The 26,679-nt window shown below is 38.5% G+C and overlaps 1 protein-coding gene across 1 annotated transcript in view; it reads left to right on the top strand.

Moving 5' to 3' along the window:
* The window catches only part of kmt2bb (lysine (K)-specific methyltransferase 2Bb), a 35,322-nt gene that overhangs the window by 3,536 nt on the left and 5,107 nt on the right, over window positions 1–26,679 (top strand). Inside the window, exons 3-34 of the mRNA XM_082180819.1 lie at window positions 219–3,497; window positions 3,832–4,031; window positions 4,526–4,630; window positions 4,985–5,141; window positions 5,472–5,682; window positions 8,215–8,279; window positions 8,373–8,627; window positions 8,783–8,889; window positions 8,998–9,108; window positions 9,323–9,436; window positions 9,597–9,743; window positions 10,535–10,627; window positions 11,130–11,247; window positions 13,052–13,165; window positions 13,852–14,057; window positions 15,362–15,463; window positions 15,950–16,060; window positions 16,267–16,343; window positions 16,452–16,672; window positions 16,797–16,900; window positions 17,303–17,440; window positions 17,655–17,813; window positions 17,972–18,089; window positions 18,208–18,286; window positions 18,403–18,563; window positions 18,648–18,818; window positions 18,938–21,977; window positions 22,064–22,156; window positions 23,409–23,515; window positions 23,644–23,781; window positions 23,964–24,216; window positions 26,037–26,144. Coding sequence (XP_082036945.1) covers window positions 219–3,497; window positions 3,832–4,031; window positions 4,526–4,630; window positions 4,985–5,141; window positions 5,472–5,682; window positions 8,215–8,279; window positions 8,373–8,627; window positions 8,783–8,889; window positions 8,998–9,108; window positions 9,323–9,436; window positions 9,597–9,743; window positions 10,535–10,627; window positions 11,130–11,247; window positions 13,052–13,165; window positions 13,852–14,057; window positions 15,362–15,463; window positions 15,950–16,060; window positions 16,267–16,343; window positions 16,452–16,672; window positions 16,797–16,900; window positions 17,303–17,440; window positions 17,655–17,813; window positions 17,972–18,089; window positions 18,208–18,286; window positions 18,403–18,563; window positions 18,648–18,818; window positions 18,938–21,977; window positions 22,064–22,156; window positions 23,409–23,515; window positions 23,644–23,781; window positions 23,964–24,216; window positions 26,037–26,144 — 10,462 coding nt within the window. The remainder of the gene's footprint in view (window positions 1–218; window positions 3,498–3,831; window positions 4,032–4,525; window positions 4,631–4,984; window positions 5,142–5,471; window positions 5,683–8,214; window positions 8,280–8,372; window positions 8,628–8,782; window positions 8,890–8,997; window positions 9,109–9,322; window positions 9,437–9,596; window positions 9,744–10,534; window positions 10,628–11,129; window positions 11,248–13,051; window positions 13,166–13,851; window positions 14,058–15,361; window positions 15,464–15,949; window positions 16,061–16,266; window positions 16,344–16,451; window positions 16,673–16,796; window positions 16,901–17,302; window positions 17,441–17,654; window positions 17,814–17,971; window positions 18,090–18,207; window positions 18,287–18,402; window positions 18,564–18,647; window positions 18,819–18,937; window positions 21,978–22,063; window positions 22,157–23,408; window positions 23,516–23,643; window positions 23,782–23,963; window positions 24,217–26,036; window positions 26,145–26,679) is intronic.

Genomic DNA, 26,679 nt, shown 5'->3' with positions numbered 1-26,679 from the left:
AAAATTATGTACTTTTTCATCTTGTACAACAGAGCGTACTTCATTGACTCGAGAACAAACAGTGTTGGCATAGCTCATTTAAAAATATACATGTTCTTATTTCAATCTCCACTTGATAGTCTCTGGAGCTTAAGCCCTAACATGTTTGAATCACTTGACCACTGTGGAATGAATATAGCCTAATTAAATTAAATTAAATCTTGAATGGTCTGTTTCAGGTGATCGTGCTTCAGCAAAGTCGTCAAGGAGGATACGTCAAAGGCTGACTCTTCCAGTCTCTCCTTTAGTGGAAAACACAGGTTCAGAAGATCCTCAAAATGATTCATGTTCTGTTCAGCAACTACACAGTCAAGAGTCTCTAAAGGACACATCAGTAGATGATGATGGTGGTGATGGAGGATCAGAGAAGCCCACCAGGAGAAAAAGGGGGTCAACAAAACGGGAGACCCAGTCAACTCCAAGGATCACAATCAAGTTGGTGGCCAAAAAGACAGTGGTTAAAGTCCAACGTAGATCTGGTAAAAAACAGAAGGAAATCAAATCTGAAGTTACAGAGAGTGAGTGTGCCCAAATCTCAAATGCTCATGTGAAATTAAAGACGAACAAACCAGCCAGTGAAATCAATGCTGGTGAGGCAAAGAATGAGGTTTGTACCAGAAGGCGAGGAAGATCTGCTGACAAGAAATTAGAATCCCCTCCACAAACAGATCCTAAAAAAGAGACCAATGACCAAAAACTCAAGCTGAGGAAATCAACTCGAAGGTCTCAAAATCCACCTCTCAATGAAACTATGGAGCCAAAACCTGATGATAAGTCAGAACAAGAGGCATCAGAGGTAAATAAGCTTGTGATTAGGAGACAACGCAGAAGGTCCTCAAATGTTCCACAGGAATCTGGAAAACAGAGTTTAGCAGAGTCGCTTTTGGAGGTCTCAACAATTGATGAATCCAGGTCACCTTCAAAGAAGAAAAAAAAGAAAAAGAAGAAGAAAAATCGTAAAGAATCTGAAAGGAATCAGGAGCCTCATTCACCATCAGCAAAAGATCTAGGCCACTCAGCTGATGATCCTCAAAAACTCTCTTTTGACAATGACTTTGTCGGAATTCCAGGTTTGAAACTGACCAGAATACGAAACCCCAAAGCCCGGTCTCGCAAGAAACGCTGCAAGTTTGTGTGGACTCTTACACTGGTGAAAAGCAAAAGCAAAGATTCACACATCCAAGAGAATCCAAACAAAACCCAAGAAAGCAAAAGCAAAAATTCCCAAGTCCAAGATGATCTCAACGAATTGCAAGAAATCAAACCCCAAGAAGTCCAAGAGAGTCCAAGCAAAGCAGGTGAAAGCCCCAGCACAGAGGCTGAACTTGCTTCTAAATGTGATGAGGAAGTAGATGTTTCTACAGAAGCAGAATCCATATCTGCTCCTTCCAATTCCTTGGAAGCTAGCTCTTCTCAGGAGTTGCAAAACATAGAAAACACTGCCAGTGACCTATTTCCTGAAGGCCCCGAGAACCCAGTGGCCATTGAGAAGGTTGAGGAGACCCTAGAAAAGGAAAACAAGGAGGCTCTTGAAAAGTCAGAAATTGCAACAGAAGCACATCCAGATGAGGCCACTCAGACGGACCCTGAAGATCTGATAAGTAACGATACCGTTCCACCACTTCAAATCAAAGTTGTCTCCTCACCAGGTAAAAACAACAGTTTAAAGCAATCCTTTTTAATTCAGCAAGTTACAACTTCACCTGAAATAAAAGAACCTGCAAAAGTCGAAGACCATCAGCATTCAGAAAAGACTGAGAATGTGTTGGAAATTACTGCTACCACTCCTGCCCCCAAAGTAAGGAACAAGCTATGTCAAAACACTGCTCGGAAGAAACGTACAAGACGCAATCACTGGACAATTTACAGACGAAAGTGCAGGCGGAAGGGCAAATTGAATGAATCTCAAGAAAACCCTGCTTCTGAAATTGCAACTGAAACTGAATCTCAGGTGGAGGAATTGCCAGTATCGCCAACATCTGTGCCAGCACCTGTAGAATCCAAACCAAAAAGGCATTTAAGTAAAGTTGCGCAGAAAAAAGGTAAAAGGTCCATTCCACCAACTACAGAACCATTACCTGAAGCAGCTGAATCTCAGGTCATTGAACAAACTGTTGAATCACCTCCAACCAGTCCTTATCTTGGGACAGAACCCCAGCCAGAGATAAAACTTGAGACAGCATCAAATGAAACTGAAGAGGTTCTAGTTTTAGAGCCTTCCGTGAGAGATCACCCACAGGTACCTCGTCCCTCACATAGGCAAATAAAACGGGTCAAGCGTAGAAGAAAGTCTTTGATTGGACGGCGAATAAGAAATCCGAAATTGCAAAAGAAGAAGTTGGTTGAGGTTAGGGACGATAGCCCAACGATGACGGGGTCTGAAGTAGGAGAGTCTAAACTAGTTGGTATATTCTCAACAAAGTACAAGAGGAAACAGATTTCGAGTCTTCAGTCATTAGAGGGGAGACGGAAAAAAGCTAAGCTCTTATCCAAGCAGTTGGAGAACGCCAGCGGTGATCAACTTTCTGATCAGGCAGAAAAGGATTCTGTGAATGTGAAAACAGACCAAGATCAAGACATCCAACGCAGCAAAACGAAGTTCGTGAAAACCATCAGACATTTCATAATGCCAGTTGTTAGTGCCCGATCCTCTCGGGTTATCAAAACACCAAAGAGGTTCATGGATGATCTTGGTATGTCAGATCTTCCCCGCAAGAACTCCCAAAAGAAGCTTGGTCTACAACTGAAATCAAAGAAACCTGAATCCAATGAATGCAGTGAACTTGGATCTCTTCAGTCTCAGGATGAAGACGAAGTGAGTGAAACTGATCTTGATTTGTCTTCCGCTTGGGACTCAAAACCTAAATCACCTGATGATGCTGAGATCTTCAGTGAGGAGAAGCAACCTGGGAAAAGGCGATCGCTACTCAGAGATCCGGGTTTCAAATGGGGAGTGCTGGAGCCTGCTAATGACGATGTGTATACCTTTGATGAAGATCTTGACAAGGAGTTGGAGACCTTGCTATCTGCCAAAGATTTTACAGTGGACTCGTTGCTTGATCCCGTCCAAAAGAAGAAAAAATCCTCAAAATTCAAAGCGCAAACTTCAAAATTTAGGTTATACAAAAAGCATAAACTCAAACAGAGTCTCTCAAGGTGTAAAAAGACCCCAAAGGACAAAATAGGCAAAGTTGTATCATCCCCTGCCAAGACACAGAAGAAGGAGTTGGAAGAAGGGGCCAGTCTAATAAAGTCTCTTAGAGACATGAAGAAGGAGAAAGCAAAACTCAAGATTGAGGATCTCAACACCCCTGGGGTTGTTCGCAAAGTCTCCATCTGTGTCCGAGCTCTGAGTGCCAAGTTGCTGGCACAACACCAGGCAAAAGACATCCAAGAGGATGACCTGCCAGATGAGTTTTCCATTCATACAGACATCTCTCTTCCCAATAAATGCAAAGGTAGGCAAATATTTTATTTATCTAAACCTTTAATTATAAATAAATGCTGTCTACCTTAAAATACATGACACCAGAATAGACTTGTAAAACATATTCCTGGTCTCATTATAAATGAATCATCAGTTCACTTTATTCCAAAGAATTTTCTTCCAAATTTTCTTTCTAAAGTGTTCCTGTTAGTTAACAGTTAATTTAACACAGTTCATGGTTTCTACAACCATTGAGTATTTTATGTCAAATAATGCCATTTCATGTTAACTTCAACGTTTGTTAGAAAGTACTACTTGGCAGTATTTTGTTCTCAACATGTCCATACACATTTGGTCTTTTTCAGACTTTGATAAGATGCATCTCACAGAATCAGAAGGACTGGTTTCTGAGGACACTCAGAAACATGCCGTTGACATTGAGGAGAAAACTACCACCCAGCGCCCTCGCCTGACAGGAGCCAACAAGCGCATGTTCAACCTCCTCAAGAAAGCCAAGGTTCAACTCATCAAAATAGATCAGCAGAAACAGCTGAAATCATCTGGGGTAAGTCCATTTATCTAAATGTGTACCTTTCCATTAAGATTTACTGTAATCTTATCATGGGGTAATGTGGATTTTTTTCTTTTTATTCAGTAAGGATGCATTCAATTGATCAAAAATGACAGTGTCCACAAAAACATTAAGCTGCACTACTGTTTTCTACATTGATAATAATGAGAAATGCAGCAAATCTGCATATTGGAATGATTCAGCTTTGTCATCACAGGAATAAATTGCATTTTAAAATGTATTAAAGTAGAAAACGGTTATTTTAAATTGAAATAATGTTTCACAATAGTAATGTTTTTGCTGTGTACAATAAATGCATCCTTGGTGTGCAAGAGACTGCTTTCAAAAACATTAAAAATAATGACCTCAAACTTTTGAACAATAATGCATGCTTTAAGAAATTCAGCAGTTGATGCTTTTTGACCATGTGTATTATTGAAGTGCTATTAATATTGTTTTCATCTGTTTTCACACTTTGTTTGTGGTAGCTTTTGCCAGAGGGTAGAATTACTGCAACAAAGAGACAGAGACGAAAACCGAAAGAACGGCTTGAAAATGCCTGCCCCAACAAGACTGATGCGTCTCCAGAGCAGGTATCAGGTTTTTCCTTTTTTTTTTTTTTATCAAATAAGAAGAATCCTACTAAATAAACAGAGTTTTGTGTTGTTTTCAGTAAATGCACTAGAATCTTATTTGATTCTTATTTTATCTCATTATATGTATTGGTATTAAAAATATGATAGAAATTCCATGAGCAATGTTGTACATGTTCTTTTAAGATTTTACTAGGTCAGTAGGTAACTAGGTTATCACATAGTAAATATGTGCACACTAATTGTAATTATTGACATAATTTTGGCAAATATGATGCCAGTCAAACCAGTGTGATAACAGAACAGAATTTGTTGAGTGCTTTTGTTTTTATACTTTCCAAATCTCTCCATAAGGAACCTGCCAGAGGGGGGCCTCGCATTAAGCACGTATGCAGAGCTGCAGCTGTGGTTTTGGGTCAGCCTCGTGCCATGGTCCCCGACGACATCCCCCGGCTTAGTGCGCTACCCATGCACGAGAGATCGGACATATCCCCTTCACCTGCAGAAAAAGGTACCATCACTTCCTCTGCAAACTGCAAAGATTACCAATAAACCCAAGAGAGGATCTCATAATAGACTTCAGTTAGTGTAACTTTTTATAAACCATTCTTTTAGATGTGTTTCTACCGATATTTATAATTTAGGATGCTTTCTTGTTAATCTGCTGTTTACTGTTTATATGTTCAAAATACATTTCTGGTCTGTTCCAAAGCCTTGTAAGCTACAGTTAAAAAGTTAGACAGCATGGCAGTTCACTTGCACTAATTGGTTGATAGTATTTGATACCTTTTGTTAATTATGTATCAAGCCTGTGTTTTGAAATTTTTTATCACTGTTGCAGGAGTCGAGTCTCATTCTGACCCGGAAAGCCCTGTATTACAAGAACACAGGACACCAAAGTTTCGTCGCGGTAGAGGTCATTTCTTTGGGAACCGGTCCCGACGGTGTGGGGAGTGTAAAGGTTGCCTGCATGAGGAGGACTGTGGCAGGTGCATCAACTGCTTGGACAAACCCAAGTTTGGTGGCCCCAACACAAAACGGCAGTGCTGTGTGTAAGTATGTTTATGTTATTTTACCCAGACTACTTGACACTCAGTTCATAGTTTAGTCTTTTTCAGGCACTGTAGTTCATGGGAGAAACCAGCTTTTTTCCCTCACTTCTCATTTTATATTAAAGGTGCTGTATGTAATTTTATGACTGTACTGAAGCATACAAATATCATATGTTTGCAGAGATTTAGGAAACATGCTAAGTTCACATACTTGTTTCTCTGAAACACAATGCTACAGATAGTTATTCTACTTTGAAAAGTGAGTCCCGTGTCGGAATGTCTGTTTTTGTTTTGGTCTGTGTGATCTCGCCCGCTGCCAATTTGCCCAATAGTATTTCGACACCCCGGATTGCCAGTTGGCGGGAAACATAGGGTATTGTAGCCATGGAAACCAGTAAACGAACTGGGTCAGAGATCGCAGGTTCTACCTGACCTGAAAAGCCTTAGCATCCATCTAAAAAGATCTATGACCAGAGGCATATCAAAACACAGATACAGTACATTAGCTGATCAGCTTAGAGTGTAGGGTTTGTCAATTAAGCTTGTTCGTGTTGTGTGTCCTCAACCTGGCAACTCTCCAACATTTTGAATTTGGACTGCAATACCCATTTCAAACACTAGCTGTCAATATTGCATAATGCACCGTTCAAGTGGGACTCTTTACATTTTGTAAACAATTATATATATATTAGGGATGTCAATTTTCACAAATTTCCATGATCGATCGTCGTTTAAATTAACGATCAATTAATTGATTAATCGTTAGCCTTAATACTGCGATATGCGTCTACTGCAGTGGCTATGACAGCATGACAGGGTCTGCAAATGCTGCTCAAAACGCTATGTTCCTCACCAAATCAATTAGAATGGTTTTAAATATAAATAAAGGGCTAGTAGGATTGTAAAATGTTTCGATGTGATTGATAATTAAATTAATTATTTAATAATCAAATATAACTACTAATACAACGTGTCACCAACGCCGCCTCATATGCGCTTAGAATGTGTGACTGTTGTGGACGCGCTCTTCCTGGAACAACTGCACGCGCTGAATGAATCTGCTACCGTTAAACTGGAGCACTTTGCTAGCACGTTATTTATCTAAAAGAAACGCATCCTATATGAGATTAATCAGATATATTCAAAATAGACATAATATTACAAATTATATCTGCACAAAATGTGTTCCTGGAGCAACGCGACACGGCAACTAAACCCAAATAATTCACAATGTTTTATTACAATATTGTTCTCTTTATAATGTTATGTAATATTACAGTCCCAGTAGTCATTATTAGTCGTGCACTGCCGTTTGAGCTGCGCGCGCTGAAGCTGACGCTTTACTACAGAGTTAATTCTTAACCAAATGCATCCAATATGAGATCAGTCAGATATAGATAGGCCTACAGAAAATAAACGGTATTACAACTTACATTTGCACAAAACAAAAGGCTGCGAATGCACACGCAAACTTATAGTCATGATGAAGGTGTAAAATGGTCCCAAACATAACTTTGGCGCGCTCGCTTTACATGTTTCGCGGTTGAGCAGCGCGCACGCGCATGAAGACCTGCTTAATCGATGATCGATAAGTTGTATCGATTAAATGTATTATCGACAATTAATCGATCGTCGATTAATAGTTGACATCCCTAATATATATATATATATATATATATGTATGTATGTATGTATAATTGTATAATTTATTGTATATATATATTTTTTTTTTTAATTGAGGAAAAGGTTACTTTTCACTACTAGTTTTATTTTAATATTATTTATATACTTTCAGTTTTCATTTTTATTTTAGTTGAATTTTTAGCAATTTGGTTATGTGCTTTTGTTGTTTTTTGTGTGTGTTTTTTTTCATATATCTGTAGCCTTAACTTATTTTCATTTCTGTTTTAGTGGTTTTAGTACATAAACATTTTTATTTCAGTTAATTGCCAACACTTATCATTTTCATTTAGGTTGCTTTGGCAAAGTTTTTCATCTAATATGTATATCTTATTTTATTTCATCTTAATTTCAATTTACAAAAACACTTTGTAATAGTTTTAGTTTTGTTTAAAAAATAACAACATTGTCAACAACCACCATGCATACAGGTAAAATGTGTTCAAAGGAAATACCAAATTATTTGACAAAAAAGGCAATTATGGTTAACATTCTATATTAGGAATATATAATATATTAGTAATCAATGTGTTACATATCAAACCATTCTAATTAATCACAAATTACATTTCCATTAAGTGCCCACTTTCGTTACTTAATGTACAGGAATCCATCTAAAAAAGGGCATTATCAAACACATTTGTTTCAGTTTGTTAGTTTTTTTAACCTGTGTTTTACAATAAAATGTATTTGTTTAATGTCTGCCCCTGTTATAATTACATTTTCTACAACAATTTTCTTGCTTTTGTCTGATTCAAGGTCCTCATATTTTTCGAACTTGGAATCAACGCAGTCCTGTCCAAATTAAACTACTCTTTCTTATTATTATTATATTTTTTATTTTATTTTAAGATACAAGAGATGTGATCAGGTTGAAGAAAGGAAGGCCATGAGGCTAAGCGGCAAGCTCCAAAAAGGTAAGAACGTGTTTTAGAGTGAAAGCCGGCATACAAAATGAAATGCTATGTTTATTCTTTGTATGTCTGCTATAAATGTGTCATCATTTTCAGGGCATGGGAAGAAGCGCCGCTCCTCGATAAGTGTGGGTTACTCAAGTAATGAAGAAGGTGAGGGCGGCGAAGGGATCGGGCGGATGTTTCCACCCTCTCTAGGCGACAGTCCATCTGTGCGGAAACAGCCGCGGCGACACGTAAAACCACGTTCGTACTGCGACCTGTTGGATTACGACTCCGACTTCGACTGGATAGGAGCTTCAAATTCCACTTCCCCAGGCCGCAGGAGAACTCCTGGTCTTCGAAACTCGGGTTAGACCTTAGTGATCAGGAAACTACAAATGTTTTTTTTGTTTTTTTCATAACTGGTTCTGTTTTTTTTAAAAGTGGAATTGAAACCAGAATCTTAGTTATTTACTTGCATTATTGCTCTCAAAGTCACAGTTCTGTTTGTATTAAATGCACAGATTTTGTGTCATTGGACGACTTCATCGGTGAGGCTTTTGACGAGGGAGTGCGCCATCGCAGGCCTGGCTTCCACAGGGTTCCACCCATCAAACGGAAAGTTGAGAAGGTATTCATGTTGTTGATGCCGGTGGACTCTCTCAAAGAGTCCTGTCCTCATTCAGCCAAAATGTCATTGAAGCATCGAAAGCAGCGTCCATTGTTCCTTTGTTTGCAGAGCCCTCAGGAACAGACACCACCCAGTGTCCTTGCAGCCCTTGCCAATGGTTTCGCAGAGAGAGAACAGGAGCCTGCAGAACCCACACATAAGATCCGTGTTGATTTTAAGGTAGATATCTATGTTCCTTTACAAAACGGAGTATAAAAATCAAGTTCTGTTTTATTTGTAATCTACACAGATCTTCAGATATCAGCACTGAAAAGGTTTGCCACATGATGGCAGCACTGGATTCTGTTATGGAATAATCAGGGCGTGATCAAAGCATGCAGCAGAAACTATGTGGTGCTAAAATTTCCTTACTCCTTTCTTTTTCTCTCCACAGGAGGACTGTAGCGTGCAGAGCGTATGGACGACCGGAGGTCTGAGCATCCTCACATCTGTACCCCTCGTGCCCCAGTACGCCTGCCTGCTGTGTGCCAGTAAAGGCCAACATGAGGTACGTCCTGACTGCTTTTCATTTCAGCAACACATTAAGAATGTAAAAAATGTTTTAGTTTATCTTGCCACAAAACATCTTTCCAAGCGGGATTTACTGGTTTTGTGAAATCCTGGAAATAAAATCTTACGAATTTTCATGGCAACCTTATGTTGTGCAGATGCTGTACTGTCAAGTCTGCTGTGAGCCTTTCCATCGCTTCTGCTTGGACCCTTCAGAGCGTCCACTGGAGGAGAACAAGGAGAACTGGTGCTGTCGTCGCTGCAAGTTCTGCCGCGTTTGTGGCTGCAAGAATAAAGAATCCAAGGTAGTTTGAGACACTCCAAAACACGACACCAGAGGATGATAATGTTGTGTTTGTTCCAAGCGCGGTTTTGTCTTCTGTCGCTTTAAATGCTCAAGCTCTTTAATGCTGGATGGATTCTGGTTGGCTGTCAATATTTATTAATTTTTGTTCATCAGCTGGAAAAGAAAATCATTCTGAAAATGATTCCAACAATATCGTTTCTTTGTGCCATTATAGTTGTGGTGTGAACTCTTAAAACAATTTTTAGAGCTATATCTTTATCGTTATAGTTATTGCCCTTGGTGTGAATGGACCTTAACCCTAATTTAAAGGTTATAACTGAAATGGTCAGTTATAGAACTGATAAGAGTTTAAAAGAACTGTTGCAGCTGTTACTCCAGTCTTCAGTGTCACATGATCCTTCAGAAATCATTCTAATATGATGATTTGCTGCTCAAGAAATGTTTCTTATCATTATCATTGTTGAAAACCGTTGTGCTGCTTAATATTGTTGTGCAAACTGAAAAAAAATTCAGGATTGTTTGATGAATAGAAAAAAATAAACTGTTTATTTGAAAAAGAAAACTTTTATAACCTTTTAGATGTCTTTACTGTTACTTTTGGGCAATTAATACATCGTCCCTGAATAAAAGTAGTAATTTATTTGGGGGAAATAATCTTTTTGAGTTCAAAATTTTGAACAGTAGTGTACACGTGTTGTTCTCACAAGAGGAACTTGTGACATTAGTCACTTTCAATGGAAACAGATGGTCTGTAACAGCTTTGATGTCACTGGTAAATGTTTTTTGCAGCCTCTGCTGGAGTGTGAAAGGTGTCAGAATTGTTATCATCCTGCCTGTCTGGGTCCAAACTACCCCAAACCCAACAAACGTAAGAAGCCTTGGGTAAGTTGTCCACCGAGGGACTTTCCTCCACTTGCAAAACCTGCAAGGAAGTCTTCGCTTCTATGGCATTGCCTTTTCTTTAGAATGTCAGTGCAATCAAAAAAAAAAATGTGCGGCATAAGAAATATAGCACTTCAGTTAGTATCAGGGGAAATAACAAATGCAAGTATAAACATTGAAGTATAAATTTGTGTTTATATTGTATAATTCAGTTGAAAATTCTGTACAAATGTGTACACACTGTACAAAACCCTATTTGTCTGAGGAATATTTGACAGGAACATTTTGAACAAACATTTACAGTGGCCAGAACTTCAAAAAGCACCATAATAGTAGACTGTACACTATGTATTTTTTATGTATATATTTTTAGATTATTTATATAAAATGTTTATAATGACATGTTTTTATCATTTTTGGTCAAACTGTCATTGTACAGTTTCTGGATGATGTTTAAGTTTATGCAGGAAATGTTGATTGAGGGACATTTGTTTTTTTTAAGGTTTGTATGACATGCATCCGGTGCAAGAGTTGTGGTGTGACTCCAGGAAAGAGCTGGGACACTGAGTGGAATCATGACAAGGGACTTTGTCCTGACTGCACTAGGCTGTTTGATCAAGGTGAGACTTGTAGCATATTTTATATATGCCTATTAAAAATTATGTTGATAAAAAAAAAATATATATATATATATATATATATATATATATCAGCTGTTCCAGGATCTTTCAGAGTGTCTGTTAGATATTTCATCACCCATCCAGTCAGATTAGCTCAAGCTACAAAATAATGTACCGTTAATAAATACAAGTTCTTGAGGATTTTTTATTCTTGGCATAACATGATGATTTAATTTGGCCTTTGCCTAAACTCTGCAGTAGAGTTGTCAAAAGTACCAACTTCGGGATTGAAATAAAAAAAATGTGACGATACCAGCATTACTCAAGCATTTTGAGCGCTGTTGAACGGATTCCTTAACACCTCTGATTGGCTCAAGGCTGCATTTATTTGATCGAAAAAAGGGAAAAAAACTGAAATATTGTGAAATATTATTACAATTTATGATGATGGTTTTCTATTTTAGTATACTTTAAAATATAACTTATTTCTGTGATGCAAAGCTGAATTTCCAGCATCATTACTCCAATCATCAGTGTCACATGATCCTTCAGAAATAATTATTATATCGTCACCTTCCTAAAATAATTGCCTAAGTCATTTTTTCAGGTTTCTCAGAAAACACAAAAACGGAACCAATAATTGAATATCGTCACCTTCCTAAAATAATTGCCTAAGTCATTTTTTCAGGTTTCTCAGAAAACACAAAAACGGAAGCAATAATTGAATATCGTCACCTTCCTAAAATGATTGCCTAAGTAATTTTTCAGGTTTCTCAGAAAACACAAAAAAAATGAAAAATAACTTCAGAGGTTCGTTCTTCTTGATGCAGCTCCCATCTTGAAAAGCTTGTAAAATTGGCTTTTAAAATTTTTTAATTGCTTGTAAAATCTTTTGACTTAGGCCAAATAAAACAGCCTAAGTCACACTCTTGACATAGGCCATTACACTACAGGGGTAGAACTGCATGATCTGTTCAACTGAGGATGTGGGGATTTTACCAGAGGTGGCCAGCATCATGAGGAGATGACTTATGCAAAAAAATCTTTTTTGTCAAAAAATGACTTAGCCAATTATTTTAGGAAGGTGACGATATGCTGGTTTGATACTCAATGTTGTTTTATCAAAGTTATTATCAATGTTGGAAACAGTTGTGCTGCTTAATATTTTTTTGGAACCTGTGATCCCTTTTTCAGGATTCATTGATGAATAAAAAGAACAGCATTTATTCAAAATGGAAATCTTTTCTAACAGTATAAATCTTCGCTATCACTTTTTATCAATTTTACACATCCCATCCTTTTCAAAAATAGAAAGAATTAAAGAAAAAATTACTGACCCCAAACTTTTTTTTACAAAAGATTTCTATTTTTACGAATTGAGTTCCCTTTCACAACTTCTTGCGCTTGAATATTTAAATGAGCAAGGCTTAAACTTTCGTGACGGTACAGCACTGGCCTGTCATCTGTCCCGAGTGTCGTTCATTCACACTGATGTTCTCACAACATTGCAGTGTTAGGATTCATAAAAATGTTACCGGCCAACAGGTGACTGATACCGTTCCATATACTCAATTTTTACTTTCATTTTCCGCTTGACAAGTGTTAATATTAGGCCCTGGCTGTGAAGTAAATCTCAAATGGGTGGTACGATCTCATGAAACTTGTGAACGTGTATTTACAAATGGACTTAAAAAAACAACAACATTTTATCAGTCTGCCACACTGACCTTTTAATAGCTAACCTTTATGTGAAAATCACCCCATGTGACAGACACATCCACAGTATGTTTTTCTCTGTGTGTAGGTAATTACTGCACCATGTGCTTCAAGTGTTATGAAGATAATGACTACGATAGCCAGATGATGCAGTGCTCCACTTGTAACCACTGGGTCCATGCTAAATGTGAAGGTCTGACAGGTGAGTGACCTTTTTAGATCTTACCTTCTGGTAAAGGCTCGGCAGAGTGGGATGGTCACATGGTTTTATTTTATAGATTTTTTTTAATTTAGTTTTTTAACAGATTTTTTTTACATTTATTAATATTATTTATTTTAATCTTAATTTATCTCGTTTTATTTTATCTTAATTTGTTTATTTTTTATCAATCAAATGTAATACATTTGGACTTGTAATCTAAATCTGATATGTTTTTTTAATGACACTTAACCAAATTCACAAAACAGAAAGCTCCAGAGAACATCGGTTTGTAAATAAATATTTTATACTTATTTATTGTGCATTATAGGATAATTAAATGATTTATTGTGCTTTATAGGAGAATAAATATATTTTTTTATTTGTATGTGGCTGGAATATGAAAGCATTCCTACATAAAATGTGGTTTTCCAAAAAACTTGTCATGGAAAGGAAATTCCTTCCACCATCTCAGTTGTTTTTGAAAAACATACTGAGTAATGCGAACTCTTGCATGATTTCACCAACCCGAATGAAATGAATGAAGCATTCTCAGGGAGTTGCTGAGGAAAAACAATTAGACACCGATGACTCTCAATATTCAGTGAAAATACTCCACTCTGAATCATCAATGGGAAATCTTCCTCTTGCATCTGTGGCTGACTCCTCGAATGTTTGTTTTCTCACAGATGACTTGTATGAAATCTTGTCGAGTCTACCCGAGAGTGTGGTGTACTCCTGTCAGCCGTGCTTACAAGAGCAGCCCAATGGAGAGGATGTTAATGGAGCGGGGTGGAGGGAACTGCTCAACCAGGAGCTGAGGACTGGCTTAGAGAGGGTGCTGGATTGCCTGCTGAACTCCACCCTCACCAAGCACCTGGTCACCTGCAAGAAGGTGGGCATCCGATGATCTCTCCTAAACCTAGTATGCTGTACTTTTAAAGCTGCAGCAACCAGATACTGTTGATTGTTCAAACAGCAGCTAGGATTGCATAAACATTTTGATAATATGATAAAAGTAGTTCCAAAATGTTTATTATTACAAGCATGTTCCTTCCCAGGCTCAGGGTTTCCACGGTCCTGAAAGTTATTGGAATGTATAGTCTTTGACAATCAAAGAAAACTCATAATTCCCGGTGTTTCCGGTAAATAATCAAGACTCTGGCAGCCCACCAATGTGTTAATCTGTCCTGTCCAAATACAAAACAGATTGTTTCAAAGCAGGTTTACATTGATAAGACATTATTGTCATTATTCATCAGTGTAAAGTTCGTCAATGAACCAAAGTCTCACAATTAACCTAAAATACACTTTTCATTATGACATAAATGGTTTTGTCAAAGCATCTGTAAATTGAACTAAAATCAAAAGCGTGATATGGCTTAGTGCCCTTATTAAATAGCAAAAGGATGCGATTTAATTAAGTATATAGGCTGTTTTGCTCATCATGTGTTCAGCATGTGATCCAATGTTTTCCATGGCCCAGTTCACAGTGAGTGCAGAGAACTCCGTTTTTTTTATCGTGCATTTGGGAAAGCAGTGGAACCAATTATTTTCACATTCACATACTTTTCAAAAAAAATTGGACAGATGATTACAGCATTTCACTAGATTTGTTTTGAGACGCGCCGGTTATACAGAAACTGCCATTTTCTGCTAAAATGAAAGCTCAAGAATTTAACTCTTGCTAATGAGAAAATTAAGACAAAATTATGTAAAGTATACTTATTATTAAATTATTTTACACAGCTGTATTACAATAGTAATACATTACTGTCTTAGGAATAATAAAAGTATTATTATTAATATATTCAAATGGTATTACTTCCTAAAACTTTACACTTTATCACAACTCAAAAGTGGTTTGAATCCACTTTAAGGTCAATGCACTTATTATTAAGGAAGTAATAGTTAAGACTAATTACTTTGTTGGATGCTGAAAACGGGTTGGAGTTCTTAAATTTTAACTCTAGTTCACCAGATTGATGCTTTTAACATTCCAGCCCTGCCTCATGAGGCCCAATTAAGAGGAAATGTCATTATATTGTTGTATTTTGTACAAAACATTTGAAAATGTATGTGTAAACAGTTTACTCAAAGCGGGGGAATTTACAGGAAATAAACTGGATACATATAAAAAGGAACATTAATCATTGCTTGATTAGTTAGCAATTCCTAGTGCTTTGTCTTCTTTTGTAGTGTGCTGCACTGGGTTCTCCGGACACTGGAGTTGAAGTTTTGCCTGTTTGTGACCTCCGTGCAATTGGAAAGAAGTTTGATGAAGGCCTATACACATCCTTGGTCAGTTTCTCTGCTTTTCAAGTCACTTGAAAATGTGTTTGTTTTAGGTCTGAGATCAATTTGAGACCCCAAAAAAGTTGAAAGAATTCTAACCAAATGGGAATGTAGGGTTGAAAAGTACCATCATAAATTGCTTTGTTTACACTGTAGTGCTTTTACCAAATATTCAGTCCACGTTCCTTGGTTCAGTGTGGCTGTGCAGCTTCACTATGCTTTTCGAGTGTGTGGTATCCCACATTGTTCATAAACTAGGGATGTATGCGTCACTGAGCAATTACTGTAAATGTGATTTTGACATTTCAACATTTCAAAAACAAAAAAATTCCTTTCTCTTGCCTGATAATTGCTAGTATCTCTGATGGCACACATTAGCTAGTCGACCTCAAACTGAATCCTCAAATTATCAGGATCATTTTGTGTTTTGGTTTCAGAATGAACAGGATATCGAAAGGAAATATTAATTTGATTTGTGGTTTTGTTAAGCAGAAATCCTTCCACGAGGATGTGGTGAAGGTTATTCACAGTCACTTGGAGGAAGAGGATATTTTACCTGAGGACCAAAGACCCACTGCCCTCGCCCGCTCACACTATCTCACGGTCAGATTATTGTGTATTTATTTTTTATTTTCAAGTTATTTTCACTCAACCAGTCAGAGTAGCTTAGGTCATCTCATGAAAAAAAATTAAAAAAATTATTCTATTCTAAATATCAGCCTAGAAATACTCATAAGATACTTATTTTTTTGGATTCTTCAACTTGGCTTTATATTTGAATGCATTTATATAATTTCAATCCTTTTCAGATCTTAGAGGAAGTTTATGGTTGGTTCAACAGTCTGGACCCTAAAGTATGGGATCCACGCTCTAAACATCTGCCAGCGTAAGTGTCTAATAATTCTTTCCAGTCTCATTCTTTTCAGAAACATTGTATATTTTATTCATCACACTTGCCTTCCTTTCCATTCCTGCACTCTCACTTGTGCTGCAGTGGGATGCTTTCACATGCCGTGATGCCACCAAATTATGAACATGTTTATGCTCAATGGCGTGAGAGAGATGGCTGCAGCAAGGCTTTGGACGGCACCCCAAAAATAATGGGAAGACACGTGGATGTTAAATTGGGAGAAGAAGAGGATCTGTCCACACTTTTGGACCATAACCCTAAAGGTCATTTTATGGACATAAGGGCATTACGAATGAATATGAAAGGTAAATAAACACATAAAGTATAAATTTATATATAAAGTATAAAATGACAATTGTAACCATTGTTTCTGAACATATGGAAAACCTGTGTTAAAAGCATCCTAACTTTTTTTATGCTTTCTCTCAGGGAAAAAGGGTCGGACAGCTAAAACCGAGCTGGACACAGGCTGGTCGAAAGACGACGAGAGACAGTGCGTTCTGTGCCAAAAATATGGTGATGCAAAGTCCAGCGTAAGTACTTTTTTTAGACAGTAACTCACAGTATACTCCGTATTCTACCTCATAATAGCTTGTTACTACAAGATCCTAATAGGTTTTTAGGGATGTTACAATGGTAATATCATGTTTTCTAAGTGTTCTGTGTTCTTTATAGTACTATTTAATTATTGTGGTTTATGAATATAGTAATCATAGCTATCAATATGGTATGCATAAATGTAAGTATCATGGCATTGCCATCTGATAATACCGCTGTACCATGGTACTGTCGCAGTTCTTTTTGTACGGGTGCTTACAAAGTTGTAATTTTCATAATATTATAGCATAAAAGTCTTACTCTGATCTGTGAAAGATATTATTAGTGTCAGCCAAATCTATATTGCAACCCTTTGTATTATACATTTCTCTTCCCAGGATGCAGGGAGGTTGCTCTATCTTGGGCAAAATGAATGGGCTCATGTGAACTGTACCATGTGGTCTGCAGAGGTGTTTGAGGAGGATAATGGCTCACTTCTGCATGTCCACAGTGCTGTTGCACGAGGTCGTCTAATGGTATGGTATTAATCTCATTTAATTCTGGTTCAACAGATCCATTGGTGACGCTTTACACTGCCTTGAATTAATAATTAGCAAATATCATACTTAATGGATTTTAACTATATGCCATACAAATTTTATATGTAGTATTTAAACAAACAGTATACTTGCATCTGTTAAGCATAATATAATGTTTGGCTTTGCTAATGTTCCAACTTTCCTTCCACAGCGCTGTGAACGGTGTAACCGAACTGGTGCAACGGTAGGTTGCTGCCTTTCTTCATGCCAGAGCAACTACCACTTCATGTGTGCCCGCTTTCGCAACTGTGTCTTCCAGGATGATAAAAGAGTCTTCTGTTACAAGCACCGTGACCTTATAAGTGGAAAAGTAAGCTTTGTTTAATTGCGTTTAATTTAGCTAAATAGCTGCTTATTTAGTTGTGGTTTGTTATAGTAGCTTAAAATTAAGTCAAATAGAGGTCTTATGTGCACATTACACAGCTGGTTTGTGAGAACAGTTTTTATTTTTTTTCTGTATTTTACCAGGTCATCACTGGTCAAGGGTTTGAAGTTCTTCGGAGAGTTTATGTGGATTTTGAAGGGATAAGTCTCCGCAGAAAGTTTTTGACTGGATTGGAGCCGGAGTCAATTAATTTAATGATAGGTTGGTGTTTTTGTCTTTTTAAGGTTACAAAAAATAAATGTGCAATATGTAAATGTAATGCATTGTTGTACAAGGAGGTTTGAACAACGTTTTAAACATCATTTTTTTCAACTGTTAGGTTCTTTGCTAGTAGAAAAGCTTGGAAAACTGAGTGAGTTATCTGCCTGTCATGGAAAACTATTCCCTGTGGGTTATGAGTAAGTAGCTTCTTGAGATTTCTTGAGGAGTTTGCTCCTCACGTAATGGATGTATTAGACTTAGCATTTCTTTTTGCTTGCACATCAACAGAGTTTTTGTTTCTTCTACTTTTAAGATGCTCTCGCTGGTATTGGAGTACTGTAAACCCCCTTCGTCGCTGCAAATACACATTTCGTGTTACGGAGGTCCGGCCACCTGTTCAGGAAAAACCAGTGGAAGAGTCGCCTGATCAGGGAGAAAATTGCACAATTGCCCACAGTCCATGCCCGCAGTCAGGTGAGTACTGCATAATGTTACTTCCTGCAAAGTGATGTCTTGTACATTTTTGAATATTGAAATTCCAATATATATTTCCATTAGAATCTGAAGCCCTCGAAGTGGATTTGTCCTCCACAAATCCTTCCAGTGAAACAAATTCCACTTCGGTATCTGTCTTTGCCAAACCAGACCTTGGTGCCCGCCCCAAAATCCCTTCATACCCCCAAAACAGAAGACCTGCCGGAGGACTATCCAGACCCCTGCCTTCTCCTGGTAATCCAAATCAATTTAACAAAGTAGCGTTGCACATTTGAATTGTCTTCACAAAATTCATATAAAACATTTTGATCATTGATTATTTACTTCTTTTTTTTCTCTCTTTTTTTTTTCAGGAGCTGCCCCATCCAAACCTCACCACATCCTGACTATCAGTGATTTGGATGACACTCGAAGGCCACGAAGGCATAGCCCACACACCCAGAATAGCGGTACCCGCAGTCACATGACCTCCCCTACTCTTGGATCCCATGCAGGCCCAATTGCATCTAGAGCAGGTGGTTCCCACCACCTTAAAACCTCCCAGCCTACCTCCCCAGTTTTCCCCCTTGGTGCTACTGAAAACCTGCTGACCTCTTCCTCAGCTCGGCCTGTAGGTCGAAGTGCTTCCTCAGTCCGGGGTTCTGGAATATTGACGCCCCATTCTACCTCAGGACTATTTTCACAGTCCACAAGGCAAGTTGGCATTGGCAGCACCCCTTGCACCAACCGATCCCTTACATCTCCCACCCATTTCTCCACAAGACCACGGCCTTTTGATTTTAATCAGATAGACTCTGTAGAACTTCCACACAATTTTATAGCATCACCACAGGAGCATCCAGCAGAAAATGGTGCCTTGCCATTAGGTGACCCTTTGGGTACACAAAAAGGTAATCATCTAGACAGTGAGAGAGATTTCCCTTACACATCCTTCCACTTAGAGGCAGACCTGACTGAGGCACCTGAGCTGAGGACCGAGCTTGAAATTGAAGAAACAGTGCTGAATGAAGGTGTAGCTATGAACTGCAGTGCACAAATTGTAGTTGAAGGTGAAGACAACCAGGAGGACTTCTGGGAGCCAAATGAAGAGAAGTCCAAAATGTCTACGCAGAGATTGTCTTGCACTGTTGATGCTTGTAGAGAAGACTGGGGTAATAGTTCTTCTGATGAGGACATGGAGAACTACTACAACTTCACTCGCACAGTGGTTACGTGCAAGGCTCAAAGGGATGCCTCTCAGACACCTACATCTCCATCTTTGAGGCATATTTCCCAACTTGATGGTGTGGATGATGGGGCAGAGAGTGATACAAGTGTGGCTAACAATGACCAGGGTGTGAAGTTGTCAAATCAAGCCCAAAAGTCACACAAATCACTCAACTCTGTACCTCATGAACAGACAGCTAGCAATGGGCTGTGTTTGACTTTTCCAAGCCCTGTATCTGATATTTCGTCCATTAGTTGTCGGTTAGAACCAGTGTCCAACTCCGAGGCTGCTGCTGGTCAAAATTCCTTTGGTCTAACCCAAACATTGCAGTCAAACCTTGGGGTGGTTGTACACACACAAGACCCTATTACTCATTTTGTTGAAGCAAAGTCTTTAAACCCCTCATTTTCCACATATGAATTCCAATCCCCTCATTTAATTGTTGAGCCAGAGATGCCTTTAATTCTTGAGAGATGTGATCCTCTTTCACCTAATGCACATTTCACAGAGCTGGTCCCAGTCCAGGATTCTCTTGGTGACCCACAAGAATCTAAAGAATTGTACTTAGATCCTAGTAGTGGCCACTTTGTGTCCTCTATGGATGACTCTACAGTTTATCCAAACAACCACTTGCAAGAAGTTTCTCCTGACTTGAGCCAAGTTAATGGAATTCAAACTCCACTGCAACCAAATCCTGTTCCTTTCACAGAGTTGCCCAAATCTGCATCCACTTCTGAACCTTTATCCTTAGATTCCTCTGTGCAACTTCCTTTTGCAACATTCCCAAATCAGGCACCTGCTGCAAATGTTTCCTTGTACCCTGTCCAAACTCCTGAGGGTAAGACTGTCTTGCCGCCCATGGAGAGTTTCAGAACCAAATTACACCCACCTGCTGAACCAAGGCATCCTGCCCCTGCAGTTCCTGGAGGTGCAATGCCATCTGTCCCCACAAATGTACCACAGAAACCAGAGTCAATGTTGTCTGTGCCGTCAACCACTGGTGTACCCCTTGGGACTTATGGGCCAGTTTCTGGTACAGTGTCTGTCCCATTGCATCCCACTTACCCACAGCCTGTCAACTCTACAGCAGTTGGTGTAGTCTCCTCATCGTCTTCTGTATCTTCCCAACCATCAGTTCAGTGCCAAGCAATGCCTACTGCCATTCAGACAGCCTCTGCTCCAGGTGTCATCAATGGATACAACACCACGCCTATGCAAAGAGAAACTGCTCCAGGACGAACTATTTCCATCAATTTTTCAACCCCCAGATCAACAATTGAACCCCAACAACAGTTGGTTACTCAAGCATTACCAGGTCATGCTATTCTTACTGTAAAGGAAGTTGGTGGACCTAATGTGGATCCCACACCACATGTTTTACTTGTTAACCGTCTTGGTCAAATTTTTGTCAAAAACCCAGAAAGCAACACCTTCCAGCTGCCGACTCCACACTCCCCTTCATTCAACTGCGTTACCCAAATCGCCAGCCTCTTGCAAAGCAATGCCTTGTCGGCAACACTTGCAGCAGCTGGGAACTTTCCCACAGTTGCGGGTGCCACCGTTCCAACCCAAATCCACCAAATTGTGACCCCATTGGTTCAGACCTCCAATACCATTACCCAGCTACTTACCACCAGTAGTAACGGAGCAGCTTCACTACCAGCAGATGTTAAGAAACCACGTAGGAATGCCAAAGCTTCTGGAGATGGAGTGAAAAAAGCACGAAATAAGAAGGAGTCTTCCACACCTAGAAGGACAAAGTCTGCTAGCACACCTGGTCCCTCTAGCAAACAATCTATGAGTCAAGTAACAACCTCCTTAGATACATCTAATCAAGCAGAGAGTGCTCAATCTATCATCAACCAAGCCATGGCTGGCTATTATGATCCCAACAAAACCGTTTCCCATGTTCTTACTCCCTCATCACCTCGTAACACTACCGTTGTTGGGCGAACTCAGAAAACAAGTTCAGTTGTTTTACCTGAAGGTATCCTTGTTGAACCAGAGACAAAGACTTCCCCACCAGCTACACCAGATGCAGCCCCTCGACCAAAGCAGGTTCGAATGAAAAGAGTGTCCTCTCTTTCTGACCGTATTGCCACCAAGAAATCAAAATCAGACTTTCTGGACCTGGGCCGCCCTAGTGGATTGGAAGAGCCATGCAAGTCAAACTCTGTATCAGCCAGGTAAATGTAATTTACTTAAATGTAAGGATATTTTCTGTTATTTCAAACTCCGCAAGGAATATTCAATTGACTATTTTCCACTGCAGGTATGGAGTTCGCATTAAAACCCCAACCGTCAAGGGAATTCTAGACTTGGACAAGCTGAATGAAGAGCGAAGTAGTGACTCTGAGAGTGCAAGGTGAGCCTTTGAATGGAAATTGAATTTGTATTGCCCGTTTTTTGCAATTTTTAAAACAAATATGAAAAGTGTTTTTGTTCAATATCAGCAGGACCTACCCTTAATTTTGCTTTTCAAACGCTAAATGCATTGCATACAGTACATTACATTGCATTAGGGATGCACCGAAATGAAAATTCTTGGCCGAAACCGAAAAAGAGGAAACTAAGGCCGAAAACCGAAACACCGAAATAAATTATGCCAATTATTAGTACCATTGCATTTATGGCTATGACTGTGTACTAACTTTACTATAATCAAGGCATTGCATAAATTAATATTAAAGTTTCATAGAATAAATCAATTAAAATGTTATGCAAATATTTATTTAGCACATTGCAAAGTATAAAATTAAATGTTTAACTTGACCCCACTCATGTGTACATTAAATAATAATGTAAAAGCCTACTGGCCTGCAGAAAGGTTTAAAAATGAAGTGTTCTCTCATAAAAACAAAGTGCATTTAGGTCAATACTGCCATAGCCCATAATAATATCTGCAGCTATATGCTCATGGACGTGAGTTGCAAAAACCATAAACAGCTAAGGTAAACGCACACACCTCTGATAAATGACGGCTGCTCTGCACACACACGCAAGGTCTCTCGCTCCCTCTCTCTGCCGCGCGCGCGCTACGTATGCGCGCTCATGCTCGCGATTCCGGGAGATTTAAACTAATTTGCGGGCATCAGGGAGCCGCTATCAATACGCGGGAGACTCCCGGAACTTCCGGAAGACTTGGGACGTCTGTGTTTTGAAAATCGCTGTCCGTGGGTCACTCTCAGATATATTGAAATACGTCCACACCGCAGATATGTTGCTTCAGACAAGCACGTGCAGGTCGCGGTATCTGCTGTTTGCGTCATCACAACATTTCGGCCGTATTGTTTCGGTGATAAAAGTCTTTCGGCCGAAAACCGAAAATGCACTTTTGGGCCATTTTCGGCCGAAAATTTTCGGTGGCCGAATATTCGGTGCATCCCTACATTGCATGTCTGTTTAAAAATTCAATGCAAGAATACTAAATACTTTCATAGTAATAATAACAAATACCACAGTATTTATTTAACGTGGGTAATTTGTTCCACCATTTCCACTAATTTATGTCATTCGATTGAGTGGTGACTATATTATTGCAATGGAAAGAATATGTCAGACACTTAAATGGCCTGACTAATCCATTAATATGTGACCTATTATTGATTTTATTTTAGGCCTGGGCCTTGGGATCGCCTTTCATTGCCTCGAGGTGGAGACAGCAACAAGCCAGCAACTTGGGATCCTGCTAACCGTAGTGCATCTGACTGGAACAAATACTCAGGTATATTTTAATGTAATTTAAATGTAATCTTTTTTTGTTGTTGTTCTATTTTATTTAATTTTGCTCACTTTAAGGTCTTTCAATGGATCAAAGAATGAGATGTTAAAAGATATATTCTTTCTTTTTAGGGATGCTGTCCTGCTCAGATGATGAGATGCCTCCCTCAGACGGTGAAGAGAATATTCCTCCCAGCCGAGACCATCCCCACCTACGCTTTGAGATCGCTAGTGATGACGGCTTCAGTGTAGAAGCAGACAGCATTGAGGGTAGGTCGTCAAGGCTAATTTAAAGGCTATAGTCTAAAGGCTCATTAACACTGCACTGACCAACACTGTAATCAGATTACAGTACTTCACTTATAAACATATATTAGTTTATAGAAAACCAGTAAGAATTTTTTTTTTTTATATATAAATGCACTTTTTTTCTCTCCCGAAATTCCCAACAGTGGCTTGGACCACTGTTATTGAGGGGGTCCAGGAAGCCCGTGCTGTTGCTGGACTGAGGCAACTCACTTTTTCGGGGTTGAGTGGTGCTCGTATGATGGGAATGCTTCAAGATGCCGTAGTATACCTGGTGGAACAGCTCCAGGGGGCCAAATGCTGCCAGCGCCACACTTTCCGCTTCCACAAGCAGGCCAGTCAGGAGGAAGATCTGCCAGTTAACCCAAGTGGCTGTGCCCGCTCTGAAGTCCACTTAAGGTCAATTCACTGGTTTAACTGTTAAATAATATATGAAGTGGTGGTAACATAGTGATTAATAATTTAAAAAAATTTTTTTAATTGATGATGATGATTTATTATTATTTTACAAAGCGACAAACAATTTACTGACTTCTAAAGTCTCTTTTTGAAATGTCTATTCAATGCTTAACTTGTCTGCCACAATAATATAGTACTGTTACTACTTAATATTGATGATAATTTATTATTATTATTATTATTATTTAAGCGTCTTTCCCAGCAGATTGATAGTTGGTTATTTACAGTTTAATTAATTAACTTGTCAGCCGCAATACTATAGTAGTACTACCACTACTTAATAATAAAAAAAAAAACTAGCGAAAGAAACCTAAAATTCTCGGGACAGCAGCATGTGTCCAAAATTTTATCTTAACCGTTCTATTTCATCAGAAACGATCTGTAAACAGGGCTTTAAGTGTAAAATACTGAACTTGTCCTTTAATTTAAGGGCTTTTCCCAGCAAGTTGATATGTGAATATTTGCTGTTAATTTGATTAATTATTGACCTTATTGTGTAATTATCTCAATTGTTTTATAATCGATTGACAGTCCTAGTTCACAAACTACAATCCAGTTACTGGGATGAACATTGTGCCTTAAGGCGAGACACTACAGGTGAATAGGGTAAAATGTTAAAATAATTGAAACTTGAAACTTCCTCAGTTGATTACTTACACAAGTATATATATAAAAAAAAAAGTATTACAAGTTTTAGACATTTGTATGTTTAATTATGCAAATTTGCATATATTTTCGGTAAATAGATCTGAACATATGATAAAGCCAGGTGCAAAATTCTTTTTTCATTTTGTTTACACACAAGATGAAAAAAAAAAAAAATTCAGAGGGATTTCAGGATATATGCTTTCATTACCTAGGAAATCAAAGTATACTGTCCATAGCCTTACATCTTTTTGCCATATTTGTTTGATTAAAATTTCACATAAATCAGGGCAGGAATGATTTATTAACAAATCCCTCTGAAAATATCTTCAGAATATTGCTAAGTGTATAACTGGAAAGTTTGGTGTACATAGACCACTAGGCTGAGATGTTTATACTGGAGAATGACAAAAAACTCATTTTGAGAAAACGGCAGAACAAGATTTAATAGCTCTAAATGATATTTCGTCATTAGCTTTAAATCCCCCATTAGACATTCACGATTGGTTACTGATAGAAAGGAAATGCCCATATTTGGGTTACATAGCGTTGTGCAGGAGACTCAGAGCTTTACAACGATACTGGTCATGAAAAACTTCAATAAACAGACGGAACTCGGCATGACGTGTTGGAATGCTAACTTCTGGGTAAATTCGGGAGAAACTTACTGCCACAAGTAAACAAAATGTAATAAAATAAACATCTTAATGTATCTTTTCAACGTTTTCTTTATAGCAGCTTGAAAGAACACATTGAAGGAGTAAACTAGCCCAAAATCTCAAAACTGACCACTGCATGAAAAATCAATGTTTTTGCCTGCCGTGTCTCGCCTTAAATAAGGAACTTTAGAGTGCGTCAATGTAAGGGGTCTGTCCCTATATCATTAGCTTTTATAAAAGGCATTTGCTAAATGACTAATACCTAGCAACAAGGGAGTAGGTGTTTTGCTTCTTGGTTATCTTACCAATGTAAGGAGGGGGTTTAGACATAGATTTGTCTTAGAGAGTAACAAGTGATGTTATCTAGAAGCCATAGTTCCGTGACTTAATATGTGCGTGCCTAAAAAGGGATCTTTTCTGGTTGAAACTGCTCACACCCACTTGTCTGTTTCACAGGAAGTCTACCTTTGATATGTTTAACTTCCTGGCGTCACAGCACAGACAGCTTCCTGACACCGACCTGTATGATGAGGAAGAAGATGAGGTTCTTCTCAAATCCACCAGGTCAAATAAGAGTTAGAATTTTACTGAATGAAAGTTTTGTTTCTTGATATGACACAAAAGCACGTAAAAGTTACAGAAAAACCTGATAGAGGTTCACAGTAAAACATCTATATTGTTTCAGAACTACTACACTATATGCATGATGTATACTTTTTCAGTTTTTTAATTATATTTTTTTAAATTGTATTTTTAAAGTGCCCCTATAATACTATTTTAAAGATTCCTAATTTAGTTTTAGAGGTCTCCTACAATAGGTTTACATGCATTCAAGGTCAAAAACACTTTAATGTTCTCATATACACTGCATCGACTCTTTTCAAAGGGTGTCTTAAACTGTTCGATAAAGGATCTGGTCTCCCTAAACCCCTCCTTTCCGAGAGTCTACTCTGCACTGATTGGCCAATGACCCAGTCTGTTGTGATTGGTCTACTCTGCTCTGATTGGTCAGATTAAGCTAGTCTGTAGTGATTGGTCTACTTTGCTCTGATTGGTCAGATGGCCCAGTCTTTCGTGATTGGTCGACTGCTTACAGCTC

The sequence above is a fragment of the Leuciscus leuciscus genome, assembly GCF_965113295.1.
Source record: "Leuciscus leuciscus genome assembly, chromosome: 9".
NCBI classification, from domain to species: domain Eukaryota; kingdom Metazoa; phylum Chordata; class Actinopteri; order Cypriniformes; family Leuciscidae; genus Leuciscus; species Leuciscus leuciscus.
This window is presented reverse-complemented; position numbering and strand designations above follow the sequence as displayed.